The following is a 25,614-nucleotide window of genomic DNA, read 5'->3' as shown; positions in this document are numbered from 1 at the left end:
TAAAGGAACTGCTGGGGGGCTTTCCTGGTGGTGCAGTGGTTGAGAATCTGCCTGCCAAAGCAGGGTACATGGGTTTGAGCCCTGGTCCGGGAAGATCCTACATGCCACGGAGCAACTAAGCCCATGCAGCACAACTACTGAGCCGGTGCTCTACAGCCTGTGTGCCGCAACTACTGAGCCTGCATGCCACAACTACTGAGCCCACATACCACAACTACTGAAGTCTGCGCGGCTAGAGCCCGTGCTCCGCAACAAGAGAAGCCACCGCAATGAGAAGCCCGCGCACCACAATGAAGAGTAGCCCCCGCTCGCTGCAACTAGAGAAAGCCTGCGCACAGCAACGAAGACCCAACGCAGCCACAAAAAGAAAGAGGAACTGCTGGGCTGGTCCAGTGCGGCATTTCTCGTGTCCTTTCACCATCTGATTAAGCTACCAGTAAAGGCTAAGAGCATTCACACCTCACAAAATCCTTGAGTGAGATCTCTCATTCTCTGTGGTTCTCTCTGTGTCAGGTAGCACGACATCCCTTCTATACAGAGGTGGCAGATGGCCAGGGCTGGACCACGAGCCACAACAGGGCTGTGCTAAGAGAATCTGTGCATAACGTGCGGAAGGCAGAGGCTCCCTGCCTCTCGTGGGCATCAGAAACACCCGTGTACCTTTCTAAACGTTCCAGGGCTCGGACCCCTCTCCCTGCCTCTACAGGTGGGGCTGCAGGTAAGCGTGCCTAGCAAAGCTTCACTGGCTTTCTGATGTGTGTCGGAGAGAACCAGCTCCTGGCGTAGTTTCTGCCAGGACTTCACAGCCGGTATTTTGCACAGCTGGAGATGACTGATCAGTGACGCATTTTACAAGATCACTATTTTAAGAATTCTTTGGCCACCCTGAGTGAGCGCTGCCCAGGAAAAAAGGCATGCATAAAATGTTCGTTCCTTTCGTAACTAAAATTAGGATCTTAAATGGTCTCTTTACTTTTCACACTTTACTTCTCTTTCTGTGGTAAAGCCAGGATGTCTTTTTTGAATTCTTTTTGTAGTTAGTTTGATTGAATGTTCTTCTACAAGGTTCTTCTACAATTAGTTCTGCTACGCATCTCTTGTTTTAAAGATAAAGAGGGGACTTCCCTGGTGGCGCAGTGGTTAAGAATCCAGCTACCAATGCAGGGGACACGGGTTCGAGCCCTGGTCCAGGAAGATCCCACATGCCACAGAGCAACTAAGCCCACGTGCCACAACTACTGAAGCCTACGCTCTAGAGTCCGCGAGCCACACTGCTGAAGCCCACGTGCCACAACTGCTGAAGCCCACACGCCTGGAGCCCGTGCTCCGCAACGAGAAGCCACCGCAATGAGAAGCCCACGCACCTAATGAGAAGCCCACGCACCGCAACGTAGAGTAGCCGCAGCTCGACGCAACTAGAAAAAGCCCGTGCACAGCAACGAAGACCCAATGCAGCCAAAGATAAATAAATAAATTTATAATAATAATAAAAAATAAAGATAAAGGGATTTGTATATTAAATGTTCTTCTATAATGTTCTTCTACAATTAGCTCTGCTACTAATCTCTTGTTTTAAAGATAAAGGGATTTGTATATTCCTAAAAAAATAAAATTGAAATCATTCACCTTAGTAACTTCTGATAAAGATAAACCTGATTTTAAATTACTACTGATTTTGACCAACCTTTTAAACTTTAATTTATTAAAGAGGATCACAATTCCTTCCCCCATTTACTAACACCCACAGTGTTTCAAATTCCCAAAAGGAAAGTCCACAATACCATGCTGGAGAATTTCTCATGTGTCAGCTTCTGCAGTTTTTCTCTGCAAAGGAGCTAGGATCACCCCAACATTCCTCTCCTCACTCTCGGAGCTATACAAACTATGCTTCTCAATATATTCCTGGACAAGGTCTGGTACCAAGTAGCGAATGCTCTGGCCCCTTCTGAGGGCTCGCCGGATCTTTGTGGATGAGATGTCATTGGTGATCCATTCATTCACCAGGTGAATGTTGTTCTGGTGTTTCCACAGCACGTCGGATTCATAGATGAATTTCTGAGCATCATTTCCAGCCCGAGTAATACATATAAGCCCATAGTCTCCCACGATTTTGGTGATATCCTCACCCTTCCACAGATTGGGCACACCAAAGGACTCCAAGAGATCTGCTCCACACAGCAACTTCACCTTTGGCACACCTGGGAAGAAGAAGAAAACAGAGCTTCAGGGTTTGCCTTTTTTTCTTTTTTTAAAAAAATATTTATTTATTTATTTGGTTGTGTCGGGTCTTAGTTGTGGCAGGCGGGCTTCTTCGCTGCAGCTTGCAGGCTCCTTAGTTGTGGCATCCAAACTCTTAGTTGCGGCATGCATCTGGGATCTAGTTCCTGGACCAGGGATCGAACCCAGGCCCCCTGCATTAGGAGTGTGGAGTCTTAACCAACTGTGCCACCAGGGAAGTCCCAGGGTTTGCCTTTTTAATAACGCCCTGCATCAAAATGAATGCATACGTGTGTTCTTCTGAGTTCATAGTTTCTATCAGATTCAGATTCTCTAAAAAGAGATCCAGGATCCCTCAAAAGTTAAGGTCGACCTCCTGCAGGATAAATAAGCTCAGGGTGCCTCTGACTCTCCCCTCCTTCCATCATAAAACTAACAAGGGGTGGGGAATTCCCTGGTGGCCTGGTGGTTAGGATTCCGGGTTTCCAATGCCATGGCCTGAGTTCAATCCCTGGTCGGGGAACTGAGATCCCGCAAGCTGTGCAGTGCAGCCAAAGGGGAAAAAAAAAAGAAAAGAAAACTAACAAGGGGCATTTTCCAGGCACCCACACATACTGAATATGAAAGTAAAATACAAAGGGGGCTTGCTCAGCTCTAGAGTCTTATCAGCTATCATTGGTAAGTCCTGGCAAAACATACAGACCTTTTGTTTTTGTTTGCTCTAGTGATTTCTTTTGACTACAATCTTGTCTTTGTTCAGCCCACTTCCTCTTCCGTCCAGGCCTTTCCAGTACAGGTGAGTCCTGCTGCTGATCACAGCTACTGGCTTCCAGCTTCTCTTGATGGTGTCTATAAAGCAACAAAGCAATAGAACATTTCTCTTTCTCACTATGGTCAACTGAAACGTCATCCCTCTGGAGATGCCTAGGAGCCTCTGATGCAATGTTAAAGGTTGGGAGCTGTTAAACACATTTAACCACAGGTACGATGCCGAACTACTCAGAATGGATGCCTTCGAATACATAGTATTGCTGGGTCGGAACGGATGCTGGCTAGGATGTGGCATGGCAGCCCTGGGCTCTGGCTGTCAAGAATGGAAAGCAAGGAAAATCCTGGGAGCACAGCAAATGGTAGCTATTACTATTCTAAGCTGTATGTGTCTGTGTCATAAAAACAAGCGTTAACATTGATTACAGAAAGTAAGTTCCCTAAATACCAATGAGGTCCCTTCTGAGAGCACGTTCATAAGTCCAACAAAGTTGGACTTTGTTGTTCTTAAGTCCAACAAAGTTAGCCTAGGTACCCAACTAACACAATCGGCTATATAGTACTGTACTGTAATAGGTTTATAATACTTTTCACACAAATAATACATAAAAAGCAAACAAGTATATACTGGACCCCGACAAGTAATCTCTTACCATGTCAGCGTGGTGGCCAGACCCTATAGACTGGGACAGTTTAAGAGCAGCATCGTTGGCAGCAGAAGCAGGAACAGTTTCTTGACTCCAACTGCAGTTAAGGAGGCATGACCTTGAAACAAGCCACCACTTCTACTCTTCCAGCCCTTTCAACATTTCTGCATGAGCACCTAAAATCCCTTTCTGCTTAAAATGCTCAGAGTGGTTTCTATTTCCTATCGTAAGCCTAACTGATATGGTTAGAACCAGAAGGTTCGAACTCTAAGAACAGACATTAGACAGGTTTTTCCAAAAGTCCTGGTGTTTTATACTCAAGAGAACATTCAGCAATAATTAGATGTTACTCACTCTGGTTTCTGAACCCTTAAACTGGAGCTGTTTCAGCGTTCTGAGCACGGCGATTTGTCACAACCCCCATATGCTGTCAGGGAAGCAGTTCCCAAAACCAGCTCTCTCCGTGATCAAGCATCATGGCTTCTCTTCCTTAAATTACCTGCCTCTCTCTTTTATACTTAAGAAGACTGACCACAGTAACATCATCTTACAACTTCACCTTTCTCACTTGGGGCACAGACAGGCCAGGTGTGCTTCCTCTATTCTTTAATAGGGATATACAGTTAACAAGTGTGCAAACATCTCAAAACACGGTGACGGCCATAAAGGCTGAGCACCACCCACACCCTGTTACCATGTGATAACCTCACACAGGAATGGCATGGCAAAGCTGACTGCACCATGGATACCTTAGCACCGTGGCAGTCTCTATCCAATCCTGTTGAAGACTTTCCCATGTATCAACTTCCAACCATTTTGAGTTCTTGGTGGCGAGTTCTGCCATGATAACTCGGTGATGGGCAGAGATGAGTCCTTTCTTCTTATATGCATCGCCGACGGGAGAAATTATGCCTTTGATAACTTCATATTTCCCTGGGTAAAGAAGCAGATTTGATATGAGGTATTATAACAAATTAGATTTTATGCACAGGAAATATCATCAATATGGTTTCATAATCACAGATTTCCCCCCTCCTCCTTTTTTCACAGGGATCCAGGTTTATTTATTTACTTTTAATTGTGGTAAAATATACATAAAATTTACCATTTAAGCTATTTTAAGTGTACAGTACTGTGACATGTTGTACGACCATCACCACCGTCCATCTCCAGAACTCTTTCAACTGCCCCAAGTGAAATTTCTGTACCCATCAAACACTGACTCCCCATTCCTCAGCAGTTTAAATTTTGATTGATGTTGCCAAACTGCCTTGTAAAAAGCCTTAATCTATTTGTATACACAGGAGCCCATTCCTTCCCAACACCTGATATTTGACATTATCAAGTTTCAAAACTTGTGTCAATGTGATGGGAAGAATATATCTCATTTTTTATTTTAGTTCCCTGATTATTAGTGAGTTTGGACACCCATCCATCTATCAGCACACAGCATGATCACTTACGTAACAAAACAAAGTAAATCTGTGTGTATGTAGGGGAGAAAAAGTTTTCCTCGACCCTCTTAGGGTCCCTGGTGGGGTGTGAAACAGACAAAGATAGATTAACAGGAGAAAAGCATACAAATTTACATAATGTAAGATTTATGTGACACGGGAGCCTTCATAAGGAAATGAAGACTCCAAGAAACAGTTAAACCTAAGTACAGTAAGTCCCCTACATATGAACCTTCGAGTTGCGAACTTTCAAAGATGCGAACGTGTGTTCGCATGTCCAATCACATAAGTTAGTTAACATGTCTGGCGTACACTGTCACGTGCACTGCATCCTCTACAAGTGGTTGTGCTTTTGTGTACTTTACTGTACAGTACTGTAAGGGTACAGTAGTATAGTATCTTTATTTCTAGCTAGATTTGTAAGAGGACGACTTCACTGAACTCCTTGCTGTGCAACACAAGGAGCTTACTAATGAAGCTGTGATGGAATTGGAGGCCCAGAGAAAGGACAAAGAGAGAGGAGAGGAAGAAGTAACTGAAGAACTGAAGAGATTCACGACTCAGGAAGTGGCAAGGGGATTGTCTTTATTTGAGGCGGCACTGTTAGTTATTGAGGCATAGGACCTGAACATAGAACGGTACACGAAGGTTGCGGCAGCCGTTCAGAATGCAATCCAGGGCTACCAAGTCATCTATGATGAGAAAAAAAGAGCTACTACCTAGATTGTTTTTTCAAGACGGTAGATGGAATTGAATCCAACAAGGAACCAAGGAACCAGAACCTGTGCCATCAGCGTCAGGCGTGAGTGACATTGCAGCTCGCCCTCTGTCTCCTGTTGCTGACGATCCTTCAGCTCTACCATCTCCCACCTTCTCTCCCTCCTCCAGTCAGTAACTCTTCTTGCCTGTTCACTCGATGCCAGCCCCTGTATGCCAGCTGTTGTCCTGTACTACTGTACTTTTCAAGGTACTGTACTGTAAGATTAAAAATGTTTTATTTTTTGTGTTTGCTTGTTTTTTATGTATTATTTGTGTGAAAAGTATTATAAACCTATTACAGTACAGTACTATATAGCCAATTGTGCTAGTTGGGTACCTAGGCTAACTCTGTTGAACTTACAAACAAATTGGACTTATGAACTCACTCTTGGAACGGAACTTGTTCTATATAAGGGACTTACTGTATTTTTATGCTAGATTAGATGAAGGGTAAACAGTCATGGCGGAATACGATAGGGCAAAGAGTACAAGGTAAGTATAGAAAACTCAGGGGAATTTAGCAAAGAATGTTTGCTTGACTTCCCTTTGTCTTCAGAGATAAGGATGCTCCTTTTCTCCGGGTTTAGGGAGAGCACCTCTCACATGAACGTTTTACGATCTGCTTCAGGGAAGAGGGGTGGAGGGAGGAGGTCAGAGTGATCTTCCTGCCTCTGCTGTTTTATCAAAGTCCTTCCGCTTAAAATATCCAATATGCCAAAGTGCTGTATTGTAGGGCAGTGCATCCTGAACCCCATCATTGCTTTTGGCTACTCTTCCTACCTGTTCCATTCATGTAGTCCCTGGCCAGCTCAAACAGCCTGAGGTGCATATTGGTGATAGGATTAAAGGAACCACAAGCAAGGAGAACCACTTCTGTCTTCTCTGAGTTTTCCATGCTGAGAATTTGAAGTTGTAGATCTAAATGGAAAACTCTGACACCTCTCTTACTGTCTACAAAGGAAAAAGAAAGTAAGTTCAGTTACAGGGCTTCTGATGTCTTTCCATGTTCTCATTCCAAAGAGGTGGAATAAATAGTTAGCTTCACTGACTATGCTGGGTGAATTGCAAAAATGACCCCTTTTCTCCACCCGTCCTTTTCAGCGTGAATTTGCAGCTCCTACCATACAGGGATGGAATCTCCTTCGCACCCTTTGTGACTTGCTTTGGCCCAAACAATGTGGCACACAGGAAAGTGTTCCCATTCTGAGCCTAGGCCTTCGAGGTGTTGTACACTCCCACTCTCTTTTGGACTCCTGCCCCTGACATGAAAACAAACCCAGGCTAGCCTGCTGGAGGATGACAGAACTTGCAGGAGAGAGCTGGTGCTCCGGCTGACAGACAGCTAACCATCAGCTATGTGGTTGAGGCCATCCTAGACCATCCAAACCCCAGACAATCTGCTTAGATGCACGAGCAAGTCCAGGTGAGATTAGCTGAGCCTGGATCAGATCAGCAAACACACAAGCTGAGCCTAGACTCATGAGCAAAAATGAATGTTTGTTTTGCGACTGCACTATTGTGGCCGGGTTAACAGATACAATGACATTATCATCCACCAAATATAACTCCCCAACAACCCGTCCTTCAAAACCGTATTTTGCCTCTTAGTCAACATGGTCATGTTATCACTTTCAACTGAGTAACAGTTTACAACGGACAAACTCTTTTCCATATCAGTTATTCCATTTGATCCTTCCATCACCCTAATGAAGTAATGCAAGGCAACTGAGTTTAAAATTTTATTAAAAATTTTTTATTAGGGCTTCCCTGGTGGCGCAGTGGTTAAGAATCCACCTGCCAATGCAGGTTCGAGCCCTGGTCTGGGAAGATCCCACATGCTGCGGAGCAACTAAGCCCATGCGCCACAACTACTGAAGTCCACGCACCTAGAGCCCACGAGCCACAACTATTGAGCCCGCATGCTGCAACTACTGAAGCCCACGCGCCTAGAGCCCGTGCTCCGCAAAAAGTGAAGCCACCACAATGAGAAGCCCGCGCACTGCAATGAAGAGTAGCCCCCGCTCACTGCAACTATAGAAAGCCCGTGGGCAGCAACAAAGACCCAACGCAGCCAAAAAATAAACAAATTAAAAAAAATTTTTTTAATTAAACGAATTCACGTATATAGATTTGAAATCATAGGGTGACAAAAGGCCCATAATGGAAGCAACAGTCATTGGCCATATCTCACCCACCAACCCCTCCAACCAAATCCCTAAGAGGCGACCACTTTTAACTTTTTCAGCTATTTCTTCTGGTCGAAGCTATGGTAATTCTATATTATGTGCTTATAATATTATTTCTTAATTTATTCAAAGAGTGTCTATTTACTTTCTCTCATGATCAAAGAAAATTAGCTCATACACCCCCATTACACTCAGGCTATATACTTGGGAAGTTTGGGAGAGAGTCGTGAGGGTGTATGAGAGCTAATCCTCATAGATTATGTATAGGGGGGAGAGATAGAGAGAATCTCTAGTCTATGCTGAAAGTCACCTTCTCCCACAATTCTGAAGGCATTGCTTCTAGACTGCAGTGCTAACAGTGAGAAATCCAAAGTCACTTCCAGTAATTCTGATCCTTTTAATGTGGCTTATATTATTTCTCCCTTGAAGCTTACGAGAACTCTGTCCCCAAATGTTCTGAAATTTTACAGTGATGTTCTCCAGTGTGGCTCTATTTTCATCTATTGTGCTGGGCCCTGAGCAGGCCCTTTCAATCTCAGAACTCATAACCTGCAGTTCTATAAAATGTCCTTGAGTTATTTCGTGGATGATTTTCTACCTTCCATTTTCTCTGTTCTCTTTGGAAATGCCTAAGAGTTAGAGCTGAAGCATCGGGACTGGTCTTCCAATTTTCTTACCCTTTCTCTTCTCTTTTCCATCTCTTACCTTCATGCTCTAATTTCTAAATATCCTCAAATTCATCCTCCAATCCACCTATTGAGGTTTTCATTTCTGCTATTATACTCAGTTTTTTTTTTTTTTCCTTTGGGCCACATCTCAAGGTTTTCAGTATCTTAGTTCCCCGACCAGGAATCGAACCTGGGCCCTCGGCGGTGAAAGTGCTGAGTCCTAACCACTGGACTGCCAGGGAATTCCCAATACTCAATGTTTTAGACCTTTGTCCTCTGAATGTTCCTTTTTATGGTATTCTGTTCTTGTTTCACCAATGCATTACGCTCTCTTATTTCTCTACCAATATTAATGATACATTTTATATTGCCTTCAAAGAGCTGATAGGAAGTTCTAAGTGGGTAGGTAGGGCTTCTGCACAGTGGGTTTCATTGTATGGTAACTTGGCTGTATTACAGGTCTTTCTCCTGGGATTGGTCAGCGTCCATAAAAAAAGTATCCTCCAACCTCCTGCCTATATAGCATAACAGCTACAAACCCCTGCTCTGAAATCAGGCTGTCCAGGTTCAAACCACAGCTCCAATACTTACATGAGCTGGATGACCTTGGGCAACCTAACCTTCCTTTTGCCCCAGTTTTTCTGTCTTAAAACAGAGAAAATAATATTACCTACCTCATGATTATTGTGAGAATGAGACAATACACATATGCTACATAAAGCTGCTTTTGGCAAGTAACAAACACACTATGAATATAGCAATTATTTATGTTGCATATCATGTTGCTGTAATTCAACTCCTTTTTTTAAAAAAATTATTTATTTATTTATTTATGGCTGCGTTGGGTCTTCATTGCTACACGCGGGCTTTCTCTAGTTGCAGCAAGAGGGGGCTACTCTTTGTTGCGGTGCACGGGCTTCTCATTGCGGTGGCTTCTCTTGTTGCGGAGCACAGATTCTAGACGCAGAGGCTTCAGTAGTTGTGGCTCACGGGCTCTAGAGCACAGGCTCAGGAGTTGTGGCACACGGGCTTAGTTGCTCCGTGGCATATGGGATCTTCCCGGACCAGGGATTGAACCCTTGTCCCCTGCATTGGCAGGTGGATTCTTAACCACTGCGCCACCAGGAAAGTTCCTCAACTCTTTTTGATCTTCAAAAAAAATTTATTTCAAATGGTTCAATCAACTATTATTACTCTACTGAATCTGTTTTTTCATGGAGGCTTTTTTCCTGAAATTCTTTCTCTAATCTGGGCTGAAAATCTCTAACCCATTGTGCATCTGTCATTCTGAAATATGACATTTCACCTCTCTCCTAAGGGAGATCCCCTATTTCTTAGAACCATGTCATTGTCTTTCTTGTTTTTCTTCCTAATTTTTCTGGAGCATATCCTCAAATAGCTTCATAATAAAGGGCAAATGGGAGATAAAATAAATGTCTTTATTCTTCCTTAACTGAGAGAATTCTAGGCTGCAATTTTCTTTTAAAATTATGAATGCATTCTTCATTGTTTTCTGGCACCGAACACTGCTCTTGAAAGTCAGGTGCTATTCTGATTCTTGTTCCTTTTCATGTAACCTGCTTTGTCTTTTTGGAAGATCTGAAGCATGTTCTTTTTATCCCAAATGCCATAATGATGCATCATAGTGGGGGTCTTTTTCATTCATTGTGCTGGGACTCAGTGAAGCTGTCTATCTCCAACTCAAAGCACTCAGTTCTAATTATTTCTTTAATAAACACTCCCTATTAACTATCAATAAATAAAATACTTTCAGGAGTTCCCCGGATGCCAAATTGCTCAAAGTGTTTTGGGAACTTTTAGGGAATCACCTGTAGAGCCTGAAGTATTTTTATAATTAAAGTTGAAACATAACGAATGACAATAAAGAAACCAACATTTGGGAATTCCCTGGCAGTCCAGTGGTTAGGACTCTGAGCTCTCACTGCTGAGGGCATGGGTTCAATCCCTGGTCAGGGAACTATGATCCCACAAGCCTCATGGCGTGGCCAAAAAAAAAAAAAGAAGTAAACTAACATTTATATGATACTTTCTAACTTACAAACTACTTTTCATGCACATTATAATTTAATTCTCACCATAAAAGAACAAAAAATGGCCAAAGACATTTAGTTTGTTCCGAATAATAACCTATTGTTAGATATTTAGTTTTTCTAGTTAATCATCTATCATTGGTCATTTAGATTTATCTAATTTTTCACTATTACAAACATCTCGAAGAAATAATAAGTTGAGAATGAGTTGGAAATTAAGGCTATAAAACATCTCACTGTGTACCTGTAAGCCTTGCCAACACTCAGAAGACCTGTATCAGGACCATTTATTTGTAGCCCAATTGTGTTCAGACCCAATTGTTAGTCTGACCAACTTACTTTTGCTCAGATTTTATGCTCGCGTGAGACAAAGTTAGTGAGTGGCAGAACCAGGGCTAGAATTTAGGTTTCCTGACTCCTAGGTTCTCTCTCACCAAAAAGAAAAATTCGAGATAAGTTGGAGGTGTGTAGATTGGAAATGAGCCCTTCTGGCTGAGGAGTTGAGGAATGTGAACTTCAGTTCCTTAGACAACAGGAAACTTTGACGGTTTCTGAGCAATGGAGTGACAACAGGGTTCTAGAAAAACAATGCTCTAGAAAAACAATGCTCTAGAAAAATAAGGTGACATGAGTGTTTAAAAATCCTTATATGGTTGTATGATCTTGACCTGATCACTTAATTCTGTGTCTTAAGTTTCCTCAGCTGTAAAATAGAGATCATGATATGTTACGGCAAAGTGCTTATGACAGTGCCTGATGCATTGTCAAACAGCTACCAAATAAATGATAGCTGTTATTTGTGAGGAAAGTGATAATACTGATGATGGTGATGCTATTGGATTAACTGGAAGGGGCAAAACGATAGGAAGGCCAGTTACAAAGTAATGAAAGCTTCAATTTAAGTACAGTCAGTGGGAATGGAAATTAGGAAACATTTATTCAATAAATACTTGAGGTCTACTCCAAACAGTGGCAGGGATCACAGGGACACTGCTAATTGTTAATAGGAAATAAAGGAGAGAAGAGTCAATAATGCTCCACACAGCATTAAAAAAATGAGTTCACTGGTTAGAATGATTTAAATGTCCTACCTTTCAATTATCATCCCAAGGATGATACCAGGATTCACTTGGGGCTTGTTCCCCCCCTCCCACTCCTTATCTGCCCCCCCAATTCCCATGCAAAGTACCTGTGGTATTATGGAGTGGCCCTGGGCCCACAGGGAAATCAGGGTATCTGGCCAGCTATTGAGCATGCTCTCAAGGACCGTGGTGGAGGGGCCTGATTCAGCTGGAGTCCAGCGTCAGTTCCAGCCCCACCCATCTCAAGTTTCAGGTACCACTCCCCAGGGGGACTAAGCTGTGAGCTGAAGAACAGTAAGCTTGAGAGCAGGAGGTGCAGATCCCCTGGGAGCTGCTGGCTGTGCAGGGAAGGATGGAACAAAGAGCTTGAAGCCCCTCCCTGACCTTGGGGGCGAGCTCAGGTTTCCAGGTCCTCCCCAAGGGAAGGGGTGGGGAAGGGGTTGGGGGAAGCTGATCTCTCAGCTTAAAGGAAGCTTTCTCTCTTTTCACATTTCATGACCTGTCTCAAATATCCAGCTCAGTTCTATTAATTCACTGTTAACACAGCCAGCTTTAGACTTTAGATCCTCAAAGCCATAGAAGAATTCGGTTACAGCGAGCTTCTATCTATCATAGCTTAGAGTGGCTTTCAAAGAACAAGGATCTGCCCCTCTCCATTGGAGAGTACTTCCTCCGAATCCCCGAAGGGTTCGTGTGGAGGGAAGGGGGCCTCGGCAGGTGAAGAATGAGTGTAGAGGAGGTTTAGAAGCTCTAACGGGACTGTTCTGGGTCTTCCTTGCCTTTTGCTCCAGGTGCTCAAGGACCAGGGCCACCATGATTCACTTCTGTCTGGCTCATACAGCCTATCACTTGCACTGCTGGCTGCCAAGATCTCATCAGCTCAGGCTGTAAGTGCCCCTCGTCAGCCCACTGTGGCAAAAAGTTCATTTCTTCCTGAGGCTGTCCTGAGGTTGAAGTAAAATTTATTTTCAACTTTAAAATCACTGACTTTAAGTTTCAAAAACATTGATGTGTAAACATTAATGAAACATTTTGTAAACATTAAGTCAGTTTTTAAAACATTAACTTAAAAAAAAAACTGTTTGGCTTTTCTTGTCACACTTCAGAATGCTCAATATAATTAAATCTATTTTGACCGACTGTTAATGCAATTGACTTGACAACTTCTCAGATTTACACCTCTAAAGGGACACTATTCCTTTTAAAATAGTAACCTTAAACATGTAACCATATTCTAGTTCTAACAATGTGCCATTGCTTTAGTCTGGGGGTATATATATATACATATTTTTTTTTTTTTTTTTTTTGCGGTACGCAGGCCTCTCACTGTTGTGACCTCTCCCGTTGCGGAGCACAGGCTCCAGATGCGCAGGCTCAGCGGCCATGGCTCACAGGCCCAGCCGCTCCGCGGCATGTGGGATCCTCCCGGACTGGGGCACGAACCCACGTCCCCTGAATTGGCAGGCGGACTCTCAACCACTGCACCACCAGGGAAGCCCTGGGGGTATATTTTGAAATTGCTTTTTGTTTTGAGTACCTTCACTGGGGGTAAATCTTTGTCTTTGGAGGGGAGATTTAATTTCTACAAATACCCTAAAGTCATTCGGTGCTAAATCCAATTAATAAAATAAATGAAGGTGAATAACAGTTTACAGTAAAGAGGTAGAACTATTAGTTAAGGAATAAGATTTTCCTACATGTGTGGAAACTATGTAAGTGTAATCTCAAAAGAATTTCAAAATTGAGCGGTAACCACAGACCTCATTTGGTTGTGTAAGTTGTGGTAGGTACGTTAACTCACTCAGTGTGAACCACCTGGCTGGGGGGAGAGCGAGCACAGTACAGGGCCACAGGGTCCTAACCATGCTGTAGCTCACCCTCTGCTGTAGCTCTACTGCTCGCTACTACTAGGTGTTTGTCCTCAGACTAGACATTTAATGTTTCTGAGCCTCGGTTTCCTCATTTATAAAATGGGAAACCACAGTCCCATTTCATAGGATTGTGTGCATATTAAATGAGAAAGTGAATAAAAAATGTGACACATTTGTCTACTAATTATGAATATTAATAATTCTTACTATTGCTTGTGGGTTGTCTTATGGCATTAACTTACAGCCATGGTAAAGAAACGAAGGTTCTCAGGGACTTCTCTGGTGGTCCAGTGGCTAAGGCTCCATGCTCCCAATGCAGGGTGCCCAGGTTCGATCCTGGTCAGGGAACTAGATCCCACATGCTGCAACTAAGAGTTCACATGCTGCAACTAAAGATCCCGCATGCCGCAACTAAGACCCAGCACAGCCACAATAACTAAATAAATAAACAAATAAATAAGAAAGCAAGGTTCTCAAGATTCCTTAGAGACCAGTAATCACAGTGATATAGTAGGAGCTCAATAAATGGTTACTATTATTCTTACTAAAGTATTATTAGACATAATTTTGCTGTAATGGGATGGATCTTAGTTCATCTTTGCTATGTTTAAAACTTTTATTTCTGTGGTTTGATGTAACATTCTCGTGAAACAGAACTTGAATTTGGTTTCTTGAAGGCATTTTATCACTGAAAAAGTAATGTATCATGTAACTCACTGTATCCCATGCAGCCAAGTGACAGTGTTCCTGTTTGGGATCACCATTCTGACCCTCCAGTTCTATGTTCTGCTGAAGTAAGTTCTTTCTCCAGCCAACCCCCTCCCCTGGCAGCTCAGCATGCACGTCTTACCTGTGGAGATGGCTCGGGTGCCCTCTGCCATTCCTGTTACGTGTTTAATTGCAGCCTGCCCCATTGTTTTGCCCCTATTATCAATGGTAGTCACCTGTTTCACCTCTTCGAAGAGTCAAAAATCTCAGTACAGCCAGGAGAGCTGGGATTTGGGCAGATTGAGTTTAACTTTTAGTCAACAGTTATTTCTTCTAGTATAAGAAGTCGTCAAATGGGAAACAACGAGAGCACCGACGTTTCAATTTATAAATTCCCTAGAGAGCAGTCCCAACAGCCTAGCATTAGCTAACTTCTGCAAGGCTGAGGGTGACACAGGCACACTCAACCAGATTATGACCTGACCTGTTATTTCAGATTCTATGCTGGAAAGTAGTTTTGGCTGAAAAAGGCAGTTAATACCTTTTTCGGGCAAACGAGGCAAATGCAATTTGATACATTCAAAATCAACTGCAGTTCTAAAAATCCTAAAAAAAAATCTGAAAACTTAAGTGATGGGGAAGGAATGGAAACCGTGACACTCCTTGTAATTAGCCTAACTCAAACTTGCCAGCTTCTACTATAAGAGGTTTGTGTGTGGTAGGGCATATTTCCTTACTCCAGAATTTCCACAAAATGCTTTTTCACCAAAATATCAAATTAACATGAATTAGAAAAATGGTAAACATTATTTGTCCACCAATTAAGATATTAGTAACTCTTAATAATATTTTTATTAATGCTAGCATTAATTAATTTGCAGTCACAGTAAAGTAACCAAGGTTCTTAAGAGGAGTGAGTTGCCTGGAGCCAAATGAACCTAGTGCCACAATTAGAATTCAAGGATCAGGGCCTTCTGGTGTTACACTAACAGCGTGGATTTCTTCTAATAAGTAATCAATTTATGTATGACCCAGGGTATTGATTTTTAGGCCCAGATCTTCTCGATACTGCAGTCAACCTCTCCTCACCAACCTGGTTGGTAATATCATCTTTACTTTCTTCACAATTGGTAAGTGTGCAGTCATTCTGTCAGGCACTTTTAAGTGTCTACTATTTGCCAGACACTACTAGAATAAAAACAGGTAGAATAGGACTTCTTGCTCTTCAAGAGCTCAAAGACCGAAACCTAAGAAGAAATTCACATTTAGAATTCAGGTGAAGGGAATTCTTCTTTTTGGTTTTAGTTTTTGGCCATGCCGCACGGCAGGCGGGATCTTAGTACCCCAACCAGGGATCGAACCCGTGCCCCACTGCAGTGGAAGTACAGAATCTTAACCACTGGACCGCCAGGGAAGTCCCTGAAGTGAATTCTTAAAAAGTTCCTTAGTATCTCTTTTAGTCATCCTACAACTTGAATATGAACCCAAATTAAATTAAATACTAATGTTTTGTTTTGATGTTATAAAATTCTTTAGTTATAAAAATATCAGATTTATCCACTCATTCAATAAATAGTTACTAAGGAGATGATATAGGTAGAAAAACAGGGACCTCAACTAATTGAAGTCAAAAAATGATACAGAAGAGTTGGACTCTGAAATGTGCTGAAGTTTTAGGAACACCTTAAACTAGTATATTTTACTTATATTTTCCTTTGTATGTACTTTTAAGAGTGATGTGAACTTTAAATTAAGGCTATGTCTAAATTTTTATAAAGTGAAAAAAGTTATTGGATGCCTTAACATGGTTCTAGAAAGAGCCTCCAGAGAATTCCCTGGTGGGAGGCCAGCTCAAACAGTAATCCCACAACAGCAGGAGCTACTTCTTCTCTCTGACCTTTCTTGCCCTCATTTCTAAAATGGAGATAAAAATACCTGCTTCACAGTTTTGCTGTAAGGTTTAAATGAAATAATGGGGGAATTAAAAAAAAAACTGTCACAGTTATTATCACTAGCATTGCCGATAGTAAGCACATGACCTCGATCAAAGGAAAACCTTAGCCTGGCTAGGTTTTGAGCACTTTTGTTCCACAATAGATACATGAGGAAACACCTTCTATTTAGGGTCTGCATTCAAGAGTATACTTCTGAATGAAATAATGCCATTTTGCAGCAACTATATGATATCACTTATATGTGGAATCTAAAATATGATACAAATGAGTATATCTACAAAACAGAAACAGGCTCACAGACATACAGAACAGACTTGTGGTTGCCAAGGAGAAGGGGGAGTGGGGGAGGGAAGGATTGGGAGTTTGGGGTTAGCAGATGCAAACTATTATATATAGGATGGATCAACAACAAGGAACTATAATCAATATCCTGTGATAAACCATAATGGAAAAGAACTTGAAACAAATATATGTATAACTGACTCACTTTGCTATACAGTAGAAATTAACAAGACATTGTAAATCAACTATACTTCAATAAAAAAAAAAAGAGAAATGTATTTCTGAGATAATTCAACCCAGTAAACTGAGGCTGTTCTGCTGTCCTTTTAGGTTTTACCGTGCTGCTTACTCAGATGGAACCGGTCCCACAGGCACTAAAGAGGATGTTTTCTGTATTTGGTGTGGGGTCCTTCAGTGAAGGAGTCTGCCCCGTAGTGTTAACATTTTTGGCAACCGACTGTGTACGTTCTTAAATACTGAATTTCCAAAGGCTCATCTTAACCTGAAAGCTTGGCTGTATACAATGCACCATTAGTCCTCAACATTTATTTTCTACTTACACTAGGCATAGAGATGGAGAGATAGAACTCCTCAGTAGACACATCACAGTTAAAACATTTCAACAGGGAAAGTTTAAAAATTCCATGAGAGATTTTTCTTTTTGTAGAGTGAAGTCTGCTTTACTAGAATTAAAAAAAAAAAAAGTTAAGACATTAATCAACAGTGGTAGGAACTGCTGGACGGGGCTGGCACATTAAGCAGCGAGCTTTCCATCTCCCGCTAAGTTGGTGCCTTTGTTTAAACCCTTTCAGCAAAAACATTTAAAATATGTATTGCAATTAAAAGACAAGTATTCCTAACAGTTCTTTCTTCCTCCCAAATATAGGAAAAAAGGACTCCTGAACTTTACTACTTGCCTGTGATGCTTTCAGTAAGCAGCGTGGTTTCTACAGGTAAGCAAAAACTTCCCAAGTAACCCATACCTATTTAAAGGCTTAACCAGTCCTTCAAGGGAAGTAAATGCTCAGGTAGGATTCTTACATTGCAAGGGGAACGTATAGCTCCTCTTAAGGCAGGAGCTCCAAGAAGCTGCTCCAAGAGTTTTAAAAGCAAAGAAAAAGCAGAGAGGGTTAGAATGGGATATAAAAAGCCATCCTTCTCACATTATTTCCACTCCATTTAATTAGATCCCATTCTTTATCCTACAGTGTTTTGCTCAAGCCTGGGGCTGACTTGGCTGGCCAGTGTAACCTGTCAAAGGCCAGATGCTAAATCAACAGTCTGAAGCTGACATCTGAGCCTTGCTGGTCCCCTGCCTTAGATATATGTCTTGGCAGGTTAAGCCTTTTCCAGCAGCCTTGTCATCTGACTACTGCCAGCAAACATGTGACCATCTCCACCCTGCCACTCCTAGACGAAGTGGGGTCAGCTGAACATCAGAGCCACGACAACAAGAAGCACAGCAAAACCAGTCACTGGGAAGAAATTTGTCAGGTGACAAGATTAATGAGCACTGACAATGGATAAAAAGGAATCGTTCAACCAAAATCACTGGGTCGATATCACAAGCAAATTCAGCCCCAGTAAGGATCTCCTATTAGATACTTTCAAGATCATTAGTACTTTGACTTTCTGAACCTCCTTTTCTGTTTCAGTGAAGTTAGTAGCATCAGCTGGATGGCCACTATAAAAGTACTGAGAAGGAAAAAGAAAAATATAGATCTTAGTAATGAACAAAGGTCTAGTCTCAAAAGAACACAGTGATCCAGAGTGTATATTTGAACAAGGTCAATCGATCACTTCTTTAAAAGTGCAGTGGGAGATTTTAGAGTAAAACTCATCACGATCTCCCCTACCTGGGCTACACCAATCTCTTGCATCATGACAGTCAACTGCTGTCTAGAGAAAACAGCCAACTGACCTGCATGATGTTGTCTTTTGACTTGTTCTGTGTGTATGCACAGATTCTGAGGGATTTTAAGTAGTAGTTAGATACTCACAGATGCTCTCAAAGTCTTTAGTAAGTGGAGATAATGCCATTTCTTGAGGGGAAGAACAGTATCTCTTGGCAGAAGGAACAAGTTTAATACAAACATCTCGCAACACATCTATGACAGACACAGATCTTCACAAATGGGAATGATTGTTTTCCATCTGCTTCTCTGTTCAGGTGATACTTGCTGCAGGGGAAGTTACCCACCAACACACTATCCATCCACCACACTGACATTTTCTGAGCACCTTTCACATTCCAGACATAGCGCTAAAACTTAGGAGTTAGAAACGTGAGTAACTCATAGGTTAACAGTGAAATCCCCTGAAATAATTCTTTTACTATGGTTAACAGAAACTATTTAAAAGTAACACAGCCTTTTACATTCTCTAGACCTCATTAACCAAATATCAACATGTCAGATGAATGTCAACTTATCTCAAGATAGGATTTTTATCAGAAGTTTCTTTTTTTCTGAACTATCTTGCCCCTCACCCCCAAACCTGATCTACTTGAAGATCTCAGCTGATGACAAACCCATCCTTCCAGTTGCTATAGTCAAGTACCTCAAATCATCCTAAACGCATTGTTTTTCTTTTCCCATACCCCATCAGGAAGTCCTAATGGCTTCACCTTCAAAATACATACAGAATCCAACAATTTTTCGCTAGTTGGAAATTTTTAACTGACTTTTTCTAAATGCAAGAGGCTGCTTCTTAAGACCAAGGCTTCTTGGTACTTCTTTTTTTAAAAACTAATTTATTCATTTGGTTGCTCCGGGTCTTAGTAGCAGCAGGCGGGCTTGCAGGCTCCTTAGTTGCAGCACATGTGCTCCTTAGTTGTGGCTCCAGGGCTCCTTAGTTGCGGCACACGGGTCCCTTAGTTGTGGCATGTGAACTCTTAGTTGCAGTATGCATGTGGGACCTAGTTCCCTGACCAGGGATCGAACCCGGGCCCCCAGCATTGGGAGCGTGGAGTCTAACCCACTGCGTCACCAGGGAAGTCCCTGCTTGGTACTTCTGTGTCTTGAAATTATGCAACATTCTTAACGTAACTCCAGAAAACGGAATTCTGTTTCTTAATTGATAAGCATAACTTGAAGCAAAATTTAACCAGCACCTTAACCCATAACCTATAAAACTGAATTTTCATGCACATTTATGCTGTTATCATTTCCTCCAAAACCAAGTCACCAGAGTTAATTTCATTAAGAAACGTTTATTTTATGCTACCAATATCATATGAAATACAAGGCATGCTCTTTCTCCACACAGGTGAAAAGTATAAAATTCTAAAACTGCTATTTTTTAGCCCCTCATAACTTAGACAGCCATGATCAGCAATCGTCCCTCACAGACTGACAACACTTTCTGCTATAACCCATGTTTGCTCCGAGTGGAAAACTTTTGCTGAGCAACTTCATGGGGGATGCTTTGTTTTAGCAGTTCTCAATCTGCGACCTGGGCTTCAGAGGTACAAAGTCTCTGAAGTTGTAAGCAAAATGTTGGGCATGTGCACCTATGAGCAACTTTCTGGGAGAATGTAAAAGGAAGTCTGAGAAAATAAAAACATTAAGCATTACACTCATTAAATTTACTATAAGAAAAAAAATACTTGATGTTTGACATCCACTACTCTCCATTTAAAATTTAAAAAACGGGGCTTCCCTGGTGGTGCAGTGGTTGAGAGTCCGCCTGCCGATGCAGGGGACACGGGTTCGTGCCCCGGTCCGGGAAGATCCCACATGCCGCGGAGAGGCTGGCCCGTGAGCCACGGCCACTGAGCCTGCGTGTCTGGAGCCTGTGCTCCGCAATGGGAGAGGACACAACAGTGAGAGGCCCGCGTACCGCAAAAAAAAAAAAATTAAAGTTAGTCTTCACACGACTTTTTCCACAGCTGCTAAACCCTAGAAGTGAAAACTTTCTAATTACTAATTGAATTGAATTGAATATTGAATTTCTAAATGCTCATCTAATCTGAAAGCTTGGGTATATTCAATATACCATTAGTCTTCAATATATACTTTCTACTTAGATTAAAATTAAAGATATGTAAAAATGGAATTCCTAATTAGACATATGTCATAGTTAAACATTTCACTGGAGAAAGGTCAAAAAATTCCACAAAGAATTCTCTTCCTTTTTCTACTTTACTATAATTTTTTCTAAGTTAATATGGAACTGTTGGAAGATTGTTTTAGGGTGTCCCCATGCTCAGAGTTTGGATTTTATCCTGTAGGGAATGGGGATGTTTTAGAGGGCTTAAATAGGGAGTAATATATCAGTGCACTTTAGAAATAATTCTCAGGACTTCCCTGGTGGCACAGTGGTTAAGAATCCGCCTGCCAAGGCAGGGGACGTGGGGTTGAGCCCTGGTCCGGGAAGATCCCACATGCCGCAAGCAATGAAGCCCATGCGCCACAACTACCGAGCCTGCGCTCTAGGGCCCGTGAGCCACAACTACTGAGCCCATGTGCCACAACTACTGAAGCCCACGTGCCTAGAGCCCATGCTCCGCAACAAAAGAAGCCACGGCTCACTGCAACTAGAGAAAGCCCACGCACAGCAACAAAGACCCAACAGTCAAAAATAAAAATAAATAAATAACTTTATTTTTAAAAAATGCATTCGTATAATGGCATATTAAATAATGGGGCTATGAGTAAAACAAAGTAAGGCAAGAGGATAAGGAGTGTTGGAATTCTAAATAGGGTGGTCAGGAAAGGCCTCACCATGTGACATTTGAGCAAAGAATTAAAGGACACAAGGGAGTGAGCCATGCAGACACCTAAAGGAAAAATGTTCTAAGCAAAGGAAACAATGCAAAAGCCCTGAGGCAGAAGCAGGCCTGCCCAGTTCCAGGATCTCCAGCGAGATCAGAAGGGCTGAGCAGGAGTTAACAGAGGGAAGGAGTTTTGGTAGATGTCATCAGCGGTAAAAGGGAGCCACTGCAGGGTTTCTGAGCAGAGGAGTGACATGACCAAACATATTTTCAAAGGATCTCTCTGGCTGCTAAAGCTGACAACAGAATGTAGGGGGAACAGGGTGGAAGAAAGGAGACCAGATGGGAAGGTACTGCTGTAACCCGGGTGAGAGATGATGCTGACATGGACCAGGGTGGTAGCAGTGGAAGTGGTGAGAAGTCATTCGATTCTAGATATATTATAAAGGTAGAGCCAATGTGATTTGCTGATGGATGGAATGTGTGCTGCGAGAGAAAGAGGAGTCAAGAATGACTCCAAAAATTTTTGGCTTAAGCAACTAAAAAACTAGAGTTACCTTTAACTGAGAAGAGAAAGGTGGTCATGGAATAGGTTTAGGGGAGAAGATCAGTAGTTCAGCTTATAAAGAAGTTAAGTTTGGGATGTCTATTAAATATGCAAACAGTGGTGTTAAGTAGGTAACACAGAACAGAGCCCAGGTCAGGGGAGAGGACAAGAGAGTTACTAGATTTGCGGTCATCTGCATATAGATGGTATTTAAAGTTGTAAGACTGGATGACATTACCAAGAGACTGAGTGAGACAGAATGCAACAGCAGTGTGGGCATCACCGGGGAACTGGTTAGAAATACACAACCACAGGCCCTACCCTAGGTCTACTGAATCAAAATTTGCATCTTAACAAGATCCCCAGGTGATGTGTATACATCTTAAAGTTTGTAACGCTCCACTGGTCCAGGTGAGAGATAATGAAGGGTAATAACAGGAGGGATGGTGTCAAGGGTTTACAAGTAGATGAGCTGAGTGAATGGAGGAGGGAAGGAGGTGAAGGGAGATTTCTGACTTAAGAGACCACTTAGATGGTGTGCCGAGAGTCAACAGAGAGTATTAGGGGAAGCACAGGTTGGGAGGTATGAAGGGAAAGCATAAAGAGACACACTACGGTTTTAAAGGTGCTGCTGAACTTGAGGTATACACAGGACATCCGAGTAGGGAGATCTAGTAGGTAGACAGAAAAAGAGAGAGACTAGAACCTGGCAGTAAAACCCAGAGACACTAAAGACTACCTTCAAGGAGATATCACGGTTAAAAGAAGGCTGTTTATTTGATTTGATTTTTTTTTTGAAGAACAGAATTAGAATGTTGGTTGGTTGAGGGAAAAGCACAATTAGGAAGCCACACAGCCTGCAAGAAAGCTAATAATTCATGGAGAAAAGTCCCTAAGGAGGCCACAAAGAAAGGATTTTTTTTTTTTAAGAAAGGATTTTAGGTACAAATTAAGAGCATAGCTTAAAAATAATGAGGAGAAATGAAAACATACATCTACACAAAGAATTGTATGGTTTGGCTTTATACGTAACAGCCAAAAGCTGGAAACAACTCAAATGTTAATCAAGAAATGAATGAATGAATGAAGTTTATTATTAGCTCAAATAATGGAATACTACTGAGCAATAAAAAGGAAGAAACTACTGATACAAATAACATGGATGAATCTGAAGAGACATTATTTTGAGTGAAAGAAGCCAGATACAAAAAAGAACACGCTATATGATTCCAGTTATATGAAATTCTAGAAAAGAATTTATAATGACAGAAGACAGATCAGTGGTTGCCTGGGGCGGGGGAAACTGACAACAGAAGGGCAGAAAGCTTCAGGGTTCCTGCTATGGAATCCTTATTTTTTCTCCTGTGCTCTTCACTGAATGGCAATACATTCACCCATTCTCTTTGGATGGGCTTGTTTCTCAAAAATAAATATCCAGTTATACTAATGTAACTATAATGATGGTGACAACTATAACAGTAACATTCGTTGAGTTCTTCCTGTGTGCCAAGCAATATAATATACTTACAATATACTAAGCACTCACGTGATCCTTACAACACTCCAATGAAGTAGGTACTATTTTTTTCTTTCTTTTTCCCTAGCATATGAGGAAACTTAAGCTGAAAGAGGTTGATTAACTTGTTCAAGATCTCACAGTCTGTGTAACAACCTTGACTCTAAAAGTTCATGCTCTTACCGTTACACAAGATTTACAATGGTACGTTATCTACTCGTAGACATTAGAAAGAGGTCCACGCATTCAGAGTGCCTTTGGCTCATGGTACTTCTTTTTTTTTTTTAGATGTTGGGGGTAGGAGTTTATTAATTAATTTATTTATTTTTGCTGTGTTGTGTCTTTGTTTCTGTGCGAGGGCTTTCTCTAGTTGTGGCAAGCGGGGGCCACTCTTCATCGCGGTGCGCGGGCCTCTCACTATCGCGGCCTCTCTCGTTGCGGAGCACGGGCTCCAGACGCGCAGGCTCAGTAGTTGTGGCTCACGGGCCTAGTTGCTCCGCGGCACGTGGGATCCTCCCAGACCAGGGCTTGAACCTGTGTCCCCTGCATTAGCAGGCAGACTCTCAACCACTGTGCCACCAGGGAAGCCCCATGGTACTTCTTATTAGCCACTCAAGTTTCATCTGCCCCTGCATATTCCCTACCTAGTTGGAGCAGCTAGTGCTCTCTGGACTCCCATCCCAAGTCCAAGTTGAGGTGTCCTAAACCTTCCCAGCTGCCAAGTAGTATTTATCTGGTTTTCCAGTTATGACTCCCAGTTCTGAGGTTTTCTTCCCCAATGCTCTCTCCTGTGACTACCTACCTAACATTCATTCACCTTTTCCCAACATCTTCTCTTCCCTATTTCCCCTCCAGGCTTGTATTCTATTTTTGTTTGAGAACTGGAACCCAAACCAATTTCTCTTGTCTATGCACTAGGAATACTTTTTCATTGTCCATTAGCTCTAAAGAGAACTCAAAGGTATGTAAGAATACTCTCAGCATAGAACCGCTGAATCAGATTGTCACCGAGAAACAGCACGCAAATACAACGCACGTATGGTGAGGCCTTTCCTCCACCACTTCTAAGACTGTACACACTAAAACCAACATAAATGCCTAAATAGAACACCTTATTATCATCATCAAAATTAGGGGATGAACACAGTGAGAAAATGTTTATTCAGCAAGTTCTTCCAATGATGAAAGAAGTATATTTTCCAGTTTTGTTTTGTGTGGCACTGGCCCTAACTATTTGTCATTGAGAGTTCGATATTCCACAAAAACGTTGACGCTTCCACACATATTCACATGTCAAAAATTAGAGTTAATTATATTAACATAACAGCCACTTACTTTTACAAAGCAAATTCTGTGAATCTGAAGCGTTTTGCGAGGTAGGCTATTGGAACCATTCCAACTGGTGTGTCAACAGCCTTCTCTAAGTTGGACTTAGAAGAGTGGTTTCACATGCAAATTGTAACTCTGAGAAACAATTTACGGTGATAAATTAAGACATTCTATGATTGGACAAACAATTCATTCTGGTGGAGTTCTACGGTAATCTTGGAAGTTTGTCCTGGGTGGCTGAAATATAATTAACTTTAAAGACAACACCTGAGAAACAATTTCGCCGTAAACCCTGATGTCGTCTTGTGGACTAATGACTTCAAGGAGATGGGCTGGGAACATGTGAAAATGTTTTAATTTTCTGAGTAACTTCTAGACTGTTGCCAACAGCTAGCAGTCTCTCCTCAAGAGGAGTGAGTGTCCCGCTTCCAGGAACATGGATCCAGTCTTTTATAGATTTGGAAATTACGGATTTCAGAAAAAAGAAAAGTGCCCCGCCAAGCCCAAGAAGCCTCTAGAAAAGGATTTTTTTCCCCAGGGTGCACTCACTTGTTCCAGAGGCAAATTTACCGAGGTTTTCGGTTCCACAGAGAGAAACAGAAACAATGAAGGGGCAAGACTCCCTGTTCCAAACTTGAATGTGACCTAGCTTCAGGGACAGTTGTACCTTACCCTCAAAGACCCTAAGCAGTCCTGAGCTGACTCCACCAGAGACGGGTTTTTCAAGAGCTCTGGGAGGTGACTTACCTCCTCCTCAGGGCGGACCAGCCCGAGCTCTCCGAGAGACGCTCCGCAGCCCGGACGCTAATGAGGGTAACACCCGCGGCCGCGCCCTCATTGGCTCCAGGAGGCCGGAAGTG

General features: G+C 42.2%; 1 protein-coding gene across 3 annotated transcripts; it reads right to left on the bottom strand.

Annotated features, from left to right (window-relative positions):
• Positions 1-1,357: 1,357 nt before the first annotated feature.
• NMNAT1 (nicotinamide nucleotide adenylyltransferase 1) lies at positions 1,358-25,550 on the bottom strand. Of its 3 annotated transcripts, none has more exons than XM_060013826.1 (6): positions 25,502-25,525; positions 17,209-17,331; positions 6,626-6,796; positions 4,382-4,565; positions 2,921-3,066; positions 1,358-2,198 (listed from the first exon to the last, which is right to left on the bottom strand). In XM_060013826.1, the coding sequence occupies exons 3-6, from the start codon at positions 6,738-6,740 to the stop codon at positions 1,798-1,800; spliced, it is 846 nt and encodes a 281-aa protein (XP_059869809.1). In that variant the 5' UTR covers positions 6,741-6,796; positions 17,209-17,331; positions 25,502-25,525; the 3' UTR covers positions 1,358-1,797. The 3 variants fall into 3 exon arrangements, with proteins under 3 accessions (XP_059869809.1, XP_059869799.1, XP_059869818.1); XM_060013816.1 differs by having other exon boundaries at positions 6,626-6,792; positions 25,502-25,523; XM_060013835.1 differs by lacking the exon at positions 17,209-17,331 and having other exon boundaries at positions 25,502-25,550.
• Between the last annotated feature and the right edge of the window lie 64 nt (positions 25,551-25,614).

The sequence above is a fragment of the Delphinus delphis genome, chromosome 1, assembly GCF_949987515.2.
Source record: "Delphinus delphis chromosome 1, mDelDel1.2, whole genome shotgun sequence".
Lineage (NCBI taxonomy): Eukaryota > Metazoa > Chordata > Mammalia > Artiodactyla > Delphinidae > Delphinus > Delphinus delphis.
The sequence above is the reverse complement of the archived record's forward strand: the minus strand, read 5'-3'. Positions and strand labels throughout refer to the sequence as shown.

Excerpts from the sequence above, each read along its gene's own strand:
- NMNAT1 (XM_060013816.1), bottom strand. The coding sequence starts at position 17,252 with ATGTGTCTACTGAGGAGTTCTATCTCTCCATCTCTATGCCTAGT. Across the intron at positions 6,793-17,208 it reads TCTCCATCTCTATGCCTAGT|TAAGAGAGGTGTCAGAGTTT; the intron begins GTAAGTAGAAAA and ends CTTTGTAGACAG. Across the intron at positions 4,566-6,625 it reads GGACTACATGAATGGAACAG|GGAAATATGAAGTTATCAAA; the intron begins GTAGGAAGAGTA and ends TTCTTTACCCAG.